The 16,874-nt window shown below is 27.4% G+C and overlaps 1 protein-coding gene across 1 annotated transcript in view; it reads right to left on the bottom strand.

Annotated features, from left to right (window-relative positions):
• LOC129957135 (solute carrier family 12 member 3-like) overlaps positions 1–16,874 on the bottom strand; it is a 169,362-nt gene that overhangs the window by 19,906 nt on the left and 132,582 nt on the right. The window contains exons 8-15 of the mRNA XM_056069303.1: positions 14,138–14,265; positions 10,598–10,810; positions 8,082–8,189; positions 7,078–7,201; positions 5,957–6,058; positions 3,744–3,899; positions 2,709–2,808; positions 1,081–1,195 (exon numbers count right to left, since the gene is read on the bottom strand). Coding sequence (XP_055925278.1) covers positions 1,081–1,195; positions 2,709–2,808; positions 3,744–3,899; positions 5,957–6,058; positions 7,078–7,201; positions 8,082–8,189; positions 10,598–10,810; positions 14,138–14,265 — 1,046 coding nt within the window. The remainder of the gene's footprint in view (positions 1–1,080; positions 1,196–2,708; positions 2,809–3,743; positions 3,900–5,956; positions 6,059–7,077; positions 7,202–8,081; positions 8,190–10,597; positions 10,811–14,137; positions 14,266–16,874) is intronic.

Raw genomic sequence — 16,874 nt, 5'->3', positions numbered from 1 at the left:
TCATAATATAGATTGCGTTATTTATTTAAAATAATATATTACATTTTGTGAATTATAACACAGCCAAATTAAAAATTGTATTGTTTATATAAGAGCAAAAATTGTATAATTTTGGATGTGAATGGTATTTGACCCTTAAAAATTAGATGCTTCCTTTAAGCAACATATCCAATTTTTTGTTTTCTAATATTTAATGTAAATAAAATTGTAAATCTAATGGCTACAGTTATCAATAAGATAAAAGTTATAATGATAATGAAAATATTATTCCATCAACTCAAAGCATGTAGATGGTATTTCAAGTATTGATGAAAAATAAAAATAAATTGATGTTTTTCACTTGTGGCTTTCATTTGCAATTTGAAAATATTATATTTTATTTTGCAGTATTCCAATAAAGATTGCTATTAAAAAAAGTATTCAAGGCTGTATTCATCATTTATACACATTTTGATTATATGACAGTAAAATACTTGTCATGATAAATTTTTGAGTGTGTTGCCAACTGACAGTATAAGGCATAAAATATTATTAATCATACAGAAGAAGCAATTTTAGGTGCTTCTAGTTCACAAATACGACTATGTGTGAATATATTTGGCTTAAATTTGAATTGAACTACTAAATCCTAATCTTAACTTGAATCCTAAACTATGCATAGTTTAGGATTTTCACACTGAATGTATGAATATATTTGAGTTGATATGCATTTTTAAAGAAAATTACAAACTCAATAATTGTTTAGTTGCATGTTCTAAATAAATTTTTATCTTTAATTCCATAATTATGCATTTTTTGAAATTCAAAATAAAATGAAATCAACATAAACTCAATAATTGTTTAGTTGCATGTTCTAAATAAATTTTTATCTTTAATTCCATAATTATGCATTTTTTGAAATTCAAAATAAAATGAAATCAACATAAACTTTCAAGACTATTGGCCAATTAGGCTACTGGATAAAATGGTGCTCCCCTCCCCACAGATAAAATATCCAGAATGCAATAGTTCACTGGACATAATTCAAAAGCTATAGAGAAATTAATAATGGATAAAAGATACTGAATAGAAATCACCTACTTTGGTTATAACATTTCCACAGATCAACAAGCTTAGTTTTTTGGTAACAGTGTAACCAAAATCAACAAGTGGTGGACGGTGGCTTGGATGACCAGTGAGTATTAATAGCTGAGGTCTGCAGAAACAAAAAAAGAATAATAATAAGTACTTTAAATTAATATGAAATTTAGTAAAGAGTAAGTTTTACAATTTAAAAAAATAACTTTCAGATTATATTAGATGTCATTGTAATAAATTTTTCAGAAAAAGGGTGGCAAATTTTACTATATTTTAATTTCTCATATATAATGCAGCATCACTTAGAGCCTAAATCATTCTGAATCTTATTTGTATTACTAAATACTCATTAAGCAGAATATTTTTTTCTGTAGAATCAACATAAGATAGGATGTATGCCCTTCTTGAAAAAATACTTACATAAATTTATAATAGTATAACTTTTTTTTTTATGATACATGCTTTTTAGAAGAAAGTTGTGTAAAGACATTTGTATTGGCTTATTATATATATTTACTATTTTTATTGAAAATTTGGCCAAAATGAAATAAAACACTACAGTAGACTCCCAATTATCCACGGGCGGGTTATCCGCGCCTGCCGCACTAAGTTTTTTTTTTTTTTTTTTGCTTCCAAGCAAAGAGAAAATGCTTCCAAAGCAAGAAGCAAACACAAATAACTGTTTTTTTCAAAAAGGTGTAGTTTTACAGTTATGCTTTTGTAATTACATAATACATTACAGTATTAAAACAGTACATATGTTTTAATTTTTCTGTGTATCCTTGACGCCTCTCGTAAGTACAAAGCACTTTTCTGTTTTCATTAACAAAATGCATTTTAGGTTAGTTTTGAGTGATATACTAAAATAGTAAGCGTTAGTTAAACATTTCCTGCTGTTTATTTTACGTTTTATTGTACATAAAACGATTTTTCAAAGTTGGAATGACTGTTTTCTCTTTTGCTATACCCGTTTTTAGCTTTTTTCGGATTATCCGCGATTTTTGTTATCCGCGGAGGCCGCGCCACCCAATTCCGCGGATAATCGGGAGTGTACTGTACTTGCATTTGCAAAAATGAAAGAATGAGACGGTCTTTCATTGGTTTGATGCCTGGCTATGCCTTCTTCTCAGCAGTAATAGAAGTTCGTTAACAGCCTACTGCAGTAGATAAACCTCAGAATCACAAGTGTTTTTGAATACATGAATGAAGTACCTTGGTTGCCTTTAACAGGCAATGTCATAAGTGTGTTTTTTGAACTCAGTTAAGTCTACAATGTGGAAATTCGTTAAAATTTCGAGTTCGAATTTCATGATTAAAATACTTTCACTATACTACTTATATGAGAAAATAAAAGGGAATAGGTTATATAAATGAGGTTTGGTATATGATCTTAGCTTCACAACTGTAAGTTTGTATTACATTTTGAACAAAACATTTTCTATCCAATCGAAGCAGATTCAAAAGCATAACACAGTCCCTCTCATTGTTCCATGATGCTTTACACAGAAAACATGACATATTAAAAAAGGAAATCTACATAAGAAAATTGAAGGTAGAATCCATCCACAGATTTTACATTAGTGAGTATTATATATATTTATACTATTGAATATTCAATATCATTGACATACCTGTAATTTTTAACATGATCAGCAACTTCATTGAGTTTCATTACAGCATTCAAAGCTAAGGAATATGTCTGTGCTTGAGTAGATGATCCCCAGTTAACATCTATATAAAAATGAATGGGCCAATAAATGATAAATAAATTTAATAAAAGTAGTCTTTAAAAGCATACTTTTATTATTTTTCTAAAAAGTAGAATTTTTAAAAATTTTAATGAAGAAACATGTGCCAAATTTGGTAGCTACGGGTCAAACGGTTTGTTCTGTAGAGAGCCAATGCACATACACACACCTTTATTATTAATAGAGATTAGTCATTCTTTACTTCTACATATATAGTAATATTTATATTTTATTTGATTTAAAAATTTTATTTGTGAATATAATTAAATAATATAAATTTAAAATGCTTTATTCTTTGATTATAAATATTCCCCTTTTCTAAAGTTCTTATACTTTTTTGGATAATACTCTTATGGTGGTACATATATTTTTGATTCTGACTTTATTGATTCAAAAGATTGAAATCCTTTGTAATAGAAAACAGAAGAGACAGTTTTATCTTTTTACGTATTTTGAGCATAATAATACATTTTAATGTTATATTTCCTTATTGGCGATTTCATTGCAAAAGCAAGAGGTTTCAAAACTGATAGAAGATCTTCAAAGTGATGAATGAAGTAATCTAAAATAGAGATATCCAAAGTTTTATAAGCTAGTGATTTTTGATTGCAGAAGTACTTTTGTAATCAAAACTTTGGCACCTCAGGAAACATTTATTTATGTATCATGTTAGGAATGTCAAAAGTATTTACTTAATATGATTATTAGAATAAAAAAAACTACAAAAAATTAAATTTCATAATTTTTGAAGTAGTCTCTTTATTGATTGGTAGGATATACAATATAATTCTGTACATCATTTAAAGCAGTTTTCAAATTGAAGGTAAATATCTACTTTTTTTTAGAAATTTACTATCTGACTATCATCAGAGTGCACATCCTATACGGAAGAACAATAATTGAGAGAAAAGAAATTACCTGGTTTTCTTTGGTATATGCACAGATAGAGGAAAGATACCACAGCAAAAGTGATCAGAGAAGTGACCCAGTTAATAATAAACATGACTAGAAGACATAATATGGCTCCAATGAATCCTAACCACATACTGTAAAATCTAAAAGCTGGACGGAAACCTGCAATAAAATAACACTTATATATCAGAGGAGGCCTTTAATGGTTTGTATGTAACTGGAAAAAGAATCAGTGTAGGAAAAAAATTTCTGTTTTTCTGTAAAATATGTATTGCTTGAGTAATTCTTAAAATTACTATAATAATATTACATTGTTATTATTACATATATTATGTAATAATTATATATTATATGTAAGAATAAACAAACAAAAAAAAATCCCAAATAAACAAGAAATTATTGAAAAAAATATTCTGATGATATATAAAAATAGTATACATATATAAAAAATAGAATATATAAAAATAGTGAAAGAATATGTATGTTTATAATAAATTCAATTAATCTACAGTTTTAGATAGATACATTTTATTTGGATATAGCTGGGCAAAAAAAAACTCCTGAATAAAGATACTGAAATAAACGTTTATCACTGGAGAAGGCCATAAACCAATGAAAGAAAGACTGTCTTGTGCTTTTGTTTTGTGTAATGCAAGCAGTGGTTTGTTTCATTTCCACAAAATTTTCAAGTGTAAACTAATATAAACATCTTTACACAATTTTCTTCTAAAGTTTGAATAAGTTTTTCAGTTTTTGAAGAAAAGGCAATTCATAGAATGTAGAACAAATTTGCCATGTATAACTGTGAGAAAATCATAAAGGAACACAAAGGAGTTCTTTGTATCCCAAAGTGATGTCCAGTTTCAGGAAAATTGACTTTATCTGCAATAAACTATGCAGATTTCTACAAATTTCTGCATAATACATTACCACAAAACAGGCAGATACAGAGAGATTATTATTGTATTTCATAAATTTTCCATGCTGGTGTTTCTGAAACAATGGAAAATTTTAGGAATAAGTGAGTCATACAGAAAAATGCCATTTCTTTAATAGATAATTATTAACGAATGTAAAGAGTAATATCTATAGAAGGATTTTTTTATAAACAATGCCTACTGTTATGCGCAATGACACTGATTATATATGGGGAATTTTTTAAACCACCCGTTTTTGAGTTTTTTATTTTTTCTACTCTGTTATCGTTTTCTTAGTCAACGTCTAACACTGGCATTTTTTTCTACCACAGGTAATGCACCAACTCCATTTGCGTTTTTTTTTTCACTGCAGAGATCACATTCAAATAAAGATATATGTCAACATATGAATGTTTTTAAATGCTATTGTAACTGGAATCAAGAGAGCTGAACTGGTGTTTTCACATCCATTTTGAGTACAACTTAATACACCTAAACCCAAAATTTCAATTCCTTTCTTTGAATGATATAATTGCTAGGTTTTGTATAATGCGAAAATTTTCTTTATAATCACCTATATGTAAGTTGATTGCTGAACCAAATTGACACAGCTTTCAAGATGATACAGCCAGTCTTTCAAGGGATTCAATGTTACTTTAAACGCACAATTTAACAATTATACCAACATAATGAACCAAAAGTTTTCAATAGTCACCTTTTAAGTTTGATTGAGTGAACAAAAAAGATCTTATTGTTTACTTAAGAGTTATATAGACATTTTCTAAAAGTCTGGGTAAATAAATTTATAACAGAAGTTCTGAATCTTCCTTTACTCAGCAATCACTTTTAGATCTTATTCTCTCTCTTTAAATATGTGCAAACTGTTATTTGTTACTAAACTATAGCTCATTAGCATCTTATATAAGATAAATTTAGATACACATAACCAGTGTGAAATTAAAAAAATATTTTAAAAAGTAATTATTTCAAAAAAAGAAAATGAGGTAAAATTCCAGCGGCAGGGGTCCAGCTGTTGCCAGGCTTAAACACTGATGCCATTCCATTCGCAGTTGGAAGCTATCATGTTATTGAGTGGTCAACTAAGATAAAGTATGGTATATAACATTTTGGGCAAGTTAACACAAATTGTTTTAATATTTTACAAAAAATTATATTTGAAAATGTGCCTATTTTTATCCTCCTTCTTTCTCTCCAAATAATATAATAACGTATGTTAAAATTTGGAAAAAAGAAAAGCCTTGTTTATTAGTATTTTAGAATGAAATGAGGCACAGAACTTACCAGGAGCTTTAACAAAAGTGGCATGGAAACATGACAAATTGATTAAGCAATAGGCAGCAAGAAAAAAATTGGATATCAAAGGAGCTATGTGATTCAAATCACCTGCAAAATAAAGAAAATTATATTTAAGAAATGAAGTTTAATAGAAGGGAAATTAATTGTGTTTCAAAAATTTGAGATATAATCATTAAGTAACAGGTCACTTTCAGGTTATTATTGTGAAGTGCTAAAAAGCAATAATAGTAATGAATAACATGCTGTTTAATGTATTTATTCTTTATTCATTTTGCTTATATATCATATGTTAGAATTTTAGATGAAAAACATTCATAGAAAAAAAAAATATTAATTACAGATAAAACAATCTTCTTCAATAATTCAAATATTTTTATGCAGAAGAAAGTACTTATTTTAGAACTTATCTCCCTGTGTAATATGTTTTATTTAAATGGAATGGATAAAAAGAAAATTAATAATAATAAAAAAAGACAGTAAAGTTTTCATTTATTTTTGTTGGAAATCCCATTTTTACCAGAAATACAACTATGAACAACAACAAAAAATATTCATAGAATATTAGTTAATAATAGAAAAATATATTTTATAATAAATAATATTTTTAATATAGTAATTTAAATAATTTTATTTAAAAAAAATCTTAAAATAAGAAGAAATTGTCCGACAATCTATGGTCAATATGATTTTGCACATGTGTCAATGCTTCTAAAATAAATATATTATGAAGAATAATGATTTTTTACAAGAAGGTAGGGGCAACACATTTATATTATTTTATAAAAAAAATAATAGAGCAAATTTTTTTGTTTATATTGCCCATAAAATACTATAAATGTAATAATAAATATGTATTTAATATATTACCCAAAAAACCAACTTGCCTTATATTTGATCTGTATTAAACAGAGTTGCTGACATTGAATAAAGTACAAATCATATTAAAGCAATTCTTACTTATTGCATCTGTATAATTACTTATACAACTGTTGAACAATATTACTTGCACTGTATTGTTTTTATACATTAAGTCATGTTACCTATATATTATTTTTACCATTGCCCTTATATAATGTATTATATTACTTACACACACAAGTTCTTACCTATTGCACAACATCCCAGAGCAAGAGCAAAGGCCAGCAAATATCCTCTTCTTGGTTCATTGTTTTTGCCATAACCTTTGGCAAAGAAATGAATACCAGGAAATAATTTATCTTTGCAAAGAGCCTGAAATTGCAAAATACTTAATTACAAAATTTTTTTTAAAAACAGGAAAATAAAATTAAGCAGATATTATATGTACACTTTATGCAAATACTGGAGAGTTTGATTTTAATGCATATCACTAATTTTACATCAGTCATACATAGAACTTAAATATATATATGCAACCTGCATCAATAGGTTGTTTGTAATGCATCAAAATTTGAATTTTGCTTACATAATATTTACATTTTTATTAAAGCTATTAAGGGGGAAAAAATGCAAAAACCGGCAGAAGTAGAAAGGAATTTGTTATCCAGGAGATGGATGTACTGTGAATATTTGAGGATGAAATGACTGCACCTAGTGAAGGTTTATTTTGGTGAGTGTCAAAACCGACAAAATGCCAGAGGCTAGTAGTCTTAATTTGTCTCTATGAAAGGTGTTATGTCAACAAAAAGGGTTGTGTAATCTAAAATACTTTTAAATGAACATGCTGAATAAATATTTCTGATTTTTTTTTTCGCACTTGGCATAGGAGACATCATCAGAATTTTCTCTTAAATTCAAAACTAAAAACAGATTCATCAGAAAGTTGACAAAATTCCTCATAGAGTTGGCGTTTTTTAGAATCTCACCCTGACCTTACTCCAAAATGATAACTTTGGACTGTCTTTGATTAAGCATGAATATGATATAAATATATCAAATGTTCCAAAATGATTAATTGAGGGAAAAAAAAAGCTTTAACAATATAAAATTAGAGTATTTTCAATGAGAACACACAAGTTTATTTACTTCAAATATGTAGCATATCAAGATGAAGTGGAAATTAATTATAAAATTCTTCAATTTTTAATGAAGATGAAACAAATCACATTGAAAAAAAATTGTGTAATAATACCTGAAATATTTTTGGAGCACTGACAAGACTAGCTAAAGCTGATGATAAAGTAGCTGCAAATATTCCAGCATAAATTATAGGTGAGAATGCTGATACCATTTCCATAACCTACAGATATGAAAATTATTAAAAGAAGCAATAACAAAGGATATTAATTTCAAGAATTACTTGATTCAATAATTTAAATTTGCAAATGCAAACTTTAGACATATAAAATTGCTGCCAACAATAATATATTCAACTCTTTTTTATTGCGTTTATATAGTTTATTTTATTATTTAATTAAAAAAAAACACAGAAAAGGAACTGCTAGCAATATTGAAGCTTATTAATTAGTGAATAATTTGATTTATAATGACTGCAAATAGAAAGAAGATTCAACACCTGCTCAGAATTTTATATCATTTTAAGAAAATATAATCTTTTATCGTCTTAAAAACAGCTCAGACTTTACCTATTCTAAACGTTTATTTATTGAATGGATATTTTAAATTTGCATGTTTATAAAAGAAAAGAATATAAATTTAATAGTTTATTATAAAAATAAAATAATATATATTCAAAATGACAGCTCCAATTTAAAATGATTAACTTCCTTGTACACAAATACAGGGACACAATACATAAAGAAACTTAAAAAGTTGAGTGCATTCATAATACTTCTTTGTTAGAGAATCAGATAGCATGCATGTAGAAATCTATTATCAAATAATTAATGACACAGTATTTTTAAGCAAAACAATAGCTATACAACAAGTAATGTTATGTATGCATTCCTCCAGAGAAGCACAGCATATAGTTATCCAAATTTCTTCAACAGAAAGAATTAGACAAATCAACATTTACAGATGAGCAAAGATTATTGAATTGAAAATATGTCTGACAGTAAAAGTACAGTTTTCTGATTATTCAATTATTTTCACATAAGTAGCTTATTACTAAGTAAAACAAACATTTCATAGCATGCTGACTGTGCTCATATATTCCTGTTTAAAATCTCTATACTTTTTGAAAATTGCATTTCAATATATAAACTATCATACAGGTTCTACCTTCTACCGTAAATTTCAGTTTCAGCAACAACTTCTGAAAATATAAAATGCTTTATCATACGCCGAGCTATTTAGAGGAAACACTGATAAGGCACTATATGATCTGAAAATTCTGTTTCACACAATATTATACTGCCATTAATTACTTTACACCAAATTGATCTTGACATATGCAGCTAAAATCCCAATTTCTTCTTGGTCTTCTATATATAATGTTTTCTAAAAATGTAGATAATCATATTATATTTAATAACAATTAGAAAATAAAGCCACAGCATTTGTTGTTGTTCTTGTGTCTATAGATTAGGAGCAAAAAGAAAAAAAAAGCAAGAAATTAAAAACATCCAATAAATTTTAAAAAATATCTCAATACACTAAAACCTTAAAATCATTCAACACCTCAATACCTTGAAATTTCAACACACACCAAAGAAAAATTTTAAACATAATTTCAGCATCAGACTCCTTTAAAGGTTCGAACAACTGCGGCTGCCAATTTTGGTGCCTCAGGGCTACATAGGAATTCTCACAGTGGATCAATGAGTGGTACCATTCTGAATTTTAATATATTTGTGGTGAAAACCAGACACTCAAAGATATGTTAAGGTGTGTGGTGGACTTTGATACGGTTTTTACAGTGAATGTGCGATCTTGTTTTGTCCAGATGGCTTTTCATGCCCTTATAGTGATTTTGTTTTTATTCTAGCTATTGTAGGTGTTATGTTTCTGAGGCAATCAAAATCTGTGATTAAGAGGCTTCTTAAAGGTATTAGTCAAAAGTCTACACCTGGCCATTGCATTTACATCTGCAATCTTCCAGGGGATATTGGATTGGTTAAAATGTTTGGCTACTTTAGCCAAAAAATCAGCACACTCATTTCTCTCAATGTTTGCAATGTGCAGGTATCCGCTGTAGCACACAGGATTTTCCCTCGCTAAGCAGTCATTCAAGAAGGACACTTACAGTGGATGCGATACTAGTCTCTCCGTTTCTGTAAGCTTCCAAAACTGATTTAGAATCCGAAAGGATCCTTGCCCCCTTCATAGAGTCTATAATTTGCGAGTCAATCAGATACAAGATGAGGGCTTCCTTAATCCCCATAACTTCATAGCTGAAGTTAGAGGCAATCATACATGTGATGATTTTGCATTTTTGTCTGTTACAATCTGGAAGGAGGAAGAAACATCAGCACCTCCTCTGTTGAGAGATTTATATGAGGAACCATGAGTGCAGGAAACTGCTAAGTTCCATTGTGAGAGCTTTTCTATTGTATCAAGGTCTTTTTTCTCAGTACCCTAGGATCTTCTTTTTTCAGAACAGAGTTCAACAACTAGTAAATGCAAAGTATTTACTGATTTGATTTCATTCAAAAGGTCAACTTTGTCCTTACACAGAACAGTTTGATATTACACAATCATTTAAATATACAATAAAATTACTTGTTGATCATAGTATTTGCTTACTTGATAATCATTTAGAAGACCAAATTCACATTTATTATTTTCTGATAGAGAACAGTTTGTGAGCAGGTCAAAGGATCCTTCAGCCAAGAAAGTAGAGTTTCCATTCGAGTTTAAGAGAACCGTACTTCCAGAGACCACAACAAAGAGGAGATAAGACAGTGTAGTGATCAAAATGGCAAGAAGCGTTCCTTTAGGTATAGCAGACTGAGGGTCCTAAAATTGAGGGCAGCAAAAAAAAAAAAAAAAAAAAAAAAAAAAAAAGACAGTTAATTTTATGATGGAACAAATTCAAGTTATATTTTCAATTCCAAAAAGAATTTCTCTGTCAAAGGAGCAGACTTCAAAGATAATTATAAAACCATATAATTGATATATTTCATGTTGACAAGATCAGGCATGAAATTATGAAAGATGAAAGCTATAGCACTAAGTAAAAAGATATACCAAAAATTCATTAAAAATATTTCATTATAGGCATTTATTTCAACTTGAGATAACTAAAATTCATTTTATTTTTCAGAGCAGTCATTCCTTTTGGAGCTCTAAATAGTTACACATATAGTTACCGTAATTTCGCGCGTATAGTCCGCGGACAATCTGTGTTTAAAATGCGAATTTTTGAAGCTGAGGACTATCCACCAGTGCGGATAATACGCTGGTTGTTCACGGTTAAAATCCTTGAAATTTAAAAAACTCGCTGTCCTGAACTGCCGATGATCAAATATAAAAAAAGCGTGAGATTCCAAGAAAACATTCGTATGTGTCGTATCTATAGTAAACCATAGAGCATAGTGCAGAGCGAATGAGTAGTAGCAAGTTGAGCTCCTAAAATCCAGGCTCAACCATCCGATCGGGATTTATAAAAGCCGGTATTGTTAGCGAGGAAATCACTGACAGTGAAGATAGTGATGCTGAAAATGAACTTTCGGACACTCTTCCCGAAAATATATTAGAACTGTTTAATTCTGATACCGATGAATCGGACTTTGAAGGTTTTCGTTAATGTAGTAGAATGTGTGATTAATTAATATATGATTAATTAGTAAGCACTGTTTTTTATTTGTATTCAGCGTTTTATTTCTGAAGGTATATTAGTAAGTAAGTACTTTTTTTCTATTTATACTTAGTTCTTTGTTTCTAAAATACATTAATATTGCCGTATTAAAATAACGTAATTTCGGACATATAGCCCGCGGACTATCCGGTGGTGCGGACTATCTGACGATTTTTGAAATTTTTTTAATATAAAATCGTGTCTGCGGACTATACGTGCGAAATTACGGTATATACAATCCTGTAAAGCTTAACAATACACTTGAAAGAAAGACCAATTACAAAACATAATGAGCACCATCAAATTTATATGCATTCAGAGGCACAATAGAGAACTGAATTTGAAACCCAATATCGTAAGACTACTCAGTAGGATTGTATCAATAAATAATGCAAAAAAAAAAAAAAAACCTCTTTTAAAAATTTATTATTTGTAAAAACCAATCAAAAACTCACGTTATTAAGTTTTTACTAAACAAATAAGCAAAAAACCTAATGCTAAAAATAAATCATATGGAAAAAATATATTTAATGATCATTAGAAGCAACATTAAAAGCATAAACTGCTGCTGAATTATGGCATGACATTATTTCTAAAAAAACCCGTGAGGAAACAATGATATGTAAATACATTCTTAGTAATTCAAAACATTTTCAAAAATTGTCATTTCTGATTAAAAAAACACAATTTTGATATTTACCCCAGTTTTAATCTTAGTGCACTTTACTCGTGATTACGGTAATCAGATTGAGACAATGGATGTTAAAAAAATTCTCATAGAAATATAATAAATATACAATATTAACCTGACAATATACAATACACAATACAATAAATAACCTGATATATCAGGTGTTGATATGAATGAAAATATTTCCATGTCTAACATTGGTCATATTTTCTTTGGCTTGTACTGATCAAATATTAATTATTTTGATAAGAATTAAAAGTGATAAGGAGTCACATAGAGATAATCTCAATACTTTCTCCATAGAAACACATGTTTTTTAAATAACACACTTATTTTAATCATTGTTAGGAAATTTTTATTAAAGCTTCCCTATGCTTTGTTATTTGTAAATAAAATTTGAAAGTTATGCAACAAATATCCCAAAATCAAATAAGTTTTGGAAGACTTTTTATGTAGATGTTATATTCAAGTACTTAAAAATATATTTAACAAAAAATTAATAAATACAAACAAACATTCTAAAAATAATATGTGACATTTTAAAGAAGAAAATAGCTTTAAATAAAATATAATACAAAAAATCTTCAACTTCAGCTTCATTTTAAAATAAAAAAATATCAGGAGCACCAAATAATTTTTAAATCTCACAACTGTTGAAAATCTAATGACGCTTAAAAACTATTAGAAGTTCTTATGGTATGAATGGAAAATTTAACTAATGTTACGAGATGCAAGTTGGAGGGAAATGAACAGAATAATTTGAAATATTTGTGCTACTTTCACTCATTTGGAATAGTAACACTAAAGATAAAATAACTTATTTGATAAATATATATAAACTTAGCTTTTTTCGTTAATAACAGATAAACTACTTAATAAAATGATACAAAGCCTTTATTTTTGCTGTATTTGTGAGTGAAATTTGAAGAAAATCTATTGAATAATCTGGATTTCCATAAACAATCTAAGAATTTCTGTCTCTCTTTATGAAGATTATATTGCGTTAGTCAGGTCTTTAATGAATAAAAAAAAGGACATAGTACACAGTACAAATCTATTTGTCTATTTTATCTATTTTTTTGCTTACCCTTTTGTTTAAGAATAAATAACATTTATATTTTTCTCAGAATAACTATAAGTGGCTATAAAACACGCACATGGAACTGAAATTTAAATTATAAATCAGAGACTACTTATTAATAATTAAGCTCAGAATTCCCAGAATATAATACAAATAATGATGAAAATAAGAAATCTGGATAATTTAATTTCACACTATGTGGATATTTTTAGGGGGTTTAGAAGGGTGAGATGGTTTGTTTTTATTTAGCTCATAGACAATTTTGTTTAGAATCATTCAGCATAGAGGCAGAGAAAGATATTTCTTCATTCTAAAATATTTGTTAGCTGCACTATATAAATAATTATGATCCTTCACAATCATTCTGTGAATATTAAAAAATTATAGAAACAATGATAGTTAAATAACTAATCGTCAGTTTCATTTAATTAGACATATTGTGAGAGAAATACTTAATATCCTAAAATTACATTAGAAACATCTGATGGAATCTACATTTAATAATTAATTGAATAGCAATATAATAATTTGAATAATAATAACTATTTGAATAGCAATATAATAATCATTTGAATACCAATTTAAATAGCGAAATGCATTTTTTTCAGGTCAATGTCCAGATAAGTTCCAAAAGAATAAAAAGAATTTACAAGGAAGTCTTATAACTCAGTTACAAAACATAATAAAATAAATTTTAAATTTATTGCAACTTACTTTCAAATCCCCTGAAATATTTGCACCTGCAAGTATGCCAGTTGCAGCAGGAAAGAAAACAGCAAAGACAGAGAAGAATCCTTGATCTTCGGTAAAGTGGGGACTGAAGTTTTCAATGAACACTGTCTCTATCATGAAATAGAAACAATTAGAAAAATAAAAAGTTTGCTTAAATTAGAAACTAATTAAATTTTATTAATTCAATTTAATTTTATTCTTTTTATTTTATACAAATAAAAAAACAATTAAAAATTATAACAATCAAGAGTGCTTTTACATGACAGATAATTTCTTTCCATTTCATGCTATTCCTTTTGGGTAAATGGTAAACTTATAATGTAAACAGAAACATTTTAAAAAGATTCAAGCTCTTTTTTTTTCAAAAATAAATAAATAAAAATAGCTTATAAAGATGAAAAAAGGATTATCAGAAGCAATGATTTCTCAACTTTAAGTGAAAATGCAAATGTCTTTTTAATTATTTTCACAACAGAACCTTTACAGCATAATAAAATAAAAACTATTGTGACCAGTAAATAAATGCAAAACTTCCACATGTTGAAATTACCTCCCCCCCCCCCCAATTAATTACATAACAGTGTGTCAAGCCAAATAAATAATAATATGTTAAGTCAAATAAATGTGCCAGTATTCAAATAAATAAATACAAAAAAATTTGGGAAATCTTAGAGAATGACAGATAGCAATTAGTAAAAACCAATTTATCTCATAAATGAACATATAAAAATCACACAACATATAATATAAGTGCATATAGTATAGTATAGCATATTTTAAGTATAGTGCATCACTGCGTTTAAAATGCTTTTCCTATTACTGAATTATGTTGAGAAAACAAATGTTTCACTTCAGTTGCCAGTATGTGTTAGATTAAGTAGGATGAAACAAATTTTTTTCTTTCAGAATTTTTTTTCTAGAATTTTTTTCTGTCTTAATTTTAATTTGAGATAAACTTTAAAAAAAGTTATCAGCAGAAGAATTATATCTATTGATACCATATTCATTGCAGTAAGATTTGTATACTGACAATAGAAATAATATAAAGATTAGTAACAATGTAGATTTTTTTTTTAAATAAATTAACTTTGAAATTTAGATTTAACTTTAAAATTTCAGCTTGAGAGGAGGAAGTAATTTTTTTTTAGATTTATTCTATACATTGAAAATGAACTGAATTTTTAGGTGGTTCAAAATATTAGACAATATGATATTAAACTTTCTGTGTTCATAATAGAAAATTTAGCTTAAAAGCATTGTTTAACAAGTAAATGAAGTGAAATAAAAATTTATGACAAATATCTGTAGTATTCTAGAAATCAAAAGAGAATAGAGGATTTATTTTTTAATCATGATATAACATAAAAGAGAGAAAGAAAAAATAATATAAAATTTTAAAAAAAATTAAAAATTAAGAAAAAAAAACAATAATTGTTAACTGATAGTAAAAATATAGAATTCATTTAAATGCTATTTCAGGATGTACATTGATAAAGTTACCATTATTAAACTAATACAGCTAAAATTTTTCAACAGCAAACAAATTTCACTTTTTAAGTTGAAAGTATACACAAAAACCAAAAAAGAAAAAGTACAAGAAAAAGAAGATAATAGACAATAGAAGATATTAGAAATAAATTTTTTACATAATATCTATCTTTCTTTTTCAAATATTTTTACTCATTAAATACAATTTTTAGTTTAAATTTTGAAAAAAGTTTAAAAAAATTATAGTATAAAATTTACACACACAACATGCACACACACACACACAGACAGACATATACACACACTTCTAGAAATGAAAAAAATTATTGATAATGATCTTCTCAAATATTAAGAAGAATTTCATGCAATTTCATTTATACTGTTTCATTAATTAAAATGAAGGACATAATCCCTACTCATAATACAGATGAATAAGTGCGCATACATTATGTACATTGTTCTATAAGCCAGACTGTTTTACCAGGAGCTATCTAACTTAGTATATATACATTTTAGAGATTGGGAATGAACAGCTCAGAGCAATTTTTTAAAATGTTTAATTAGAATTATAATGAATAAAAAATTAAGCAGACATTTTATGCTTTCCAATTGTAATTCCTCAAAACATTACAAAGCAGAAATAATTGTTACATCATCTTAAAAATAAAAAATAAAAAAAAAAACATCTTTTCAATTATATTAATTCTTGTAGATTTTTTCTGAATTTTGGAAATTTTTGGAAAATACTTTTTTCTTAATTTCTAGCAATATTTTACATTGTTTCCTTGATTTTCTCCCATTGTTGAAAGCTAAAGAAAAAGATTCTATTTAAAATCTGTATAGTTTATAAAATGAATGAAAAAGTGACATTCAATACCAAGAAAATTGGAAGATCAATGAATCAGGTGTTTATGTTTTTTAATAGAATTATATTAGCATGGCACTGGCCACCATCAGAAAGGTTCATGTACACAATGAACAGAATATATGTTAGACAATTGAAACAGCATGGTTTTCATGCCTGTAGTTTGAGGGAATCATGGGCATGGAATTATATCTAAATGATTTGATTAACCAATATCTCCAAAGAACCAGCCGATTGCTAAAAGTAACTGTAGGAAATAAAAGGGCAATGATTATTATAATTATACAGAATAAAGTCAAAATAAAAAGTCCAAAATCTTAGTCATTCAATACCCATTATTCCGAAACCCATTTATTAGCTACATTT

The sequence above is a fragment of the Argiope bruennichi genome, chromosome 2, assembly GCF_947563725.1.
Source record: "Argiope bruennichi chromosome 2, qqArgBrue1.1, whole genome shotgun sequence".
NCBI lineage: Eukaryota > Metazoa > Arthropoda > Arachnida > Araneae > Araneidae > Argiope > Argiope bruennichi.
The sequence above is the reverse complement of the archived record's forward strand: the minus strand, read 5'-3'. Positions and strand labels throughout refer to the sequence as shown.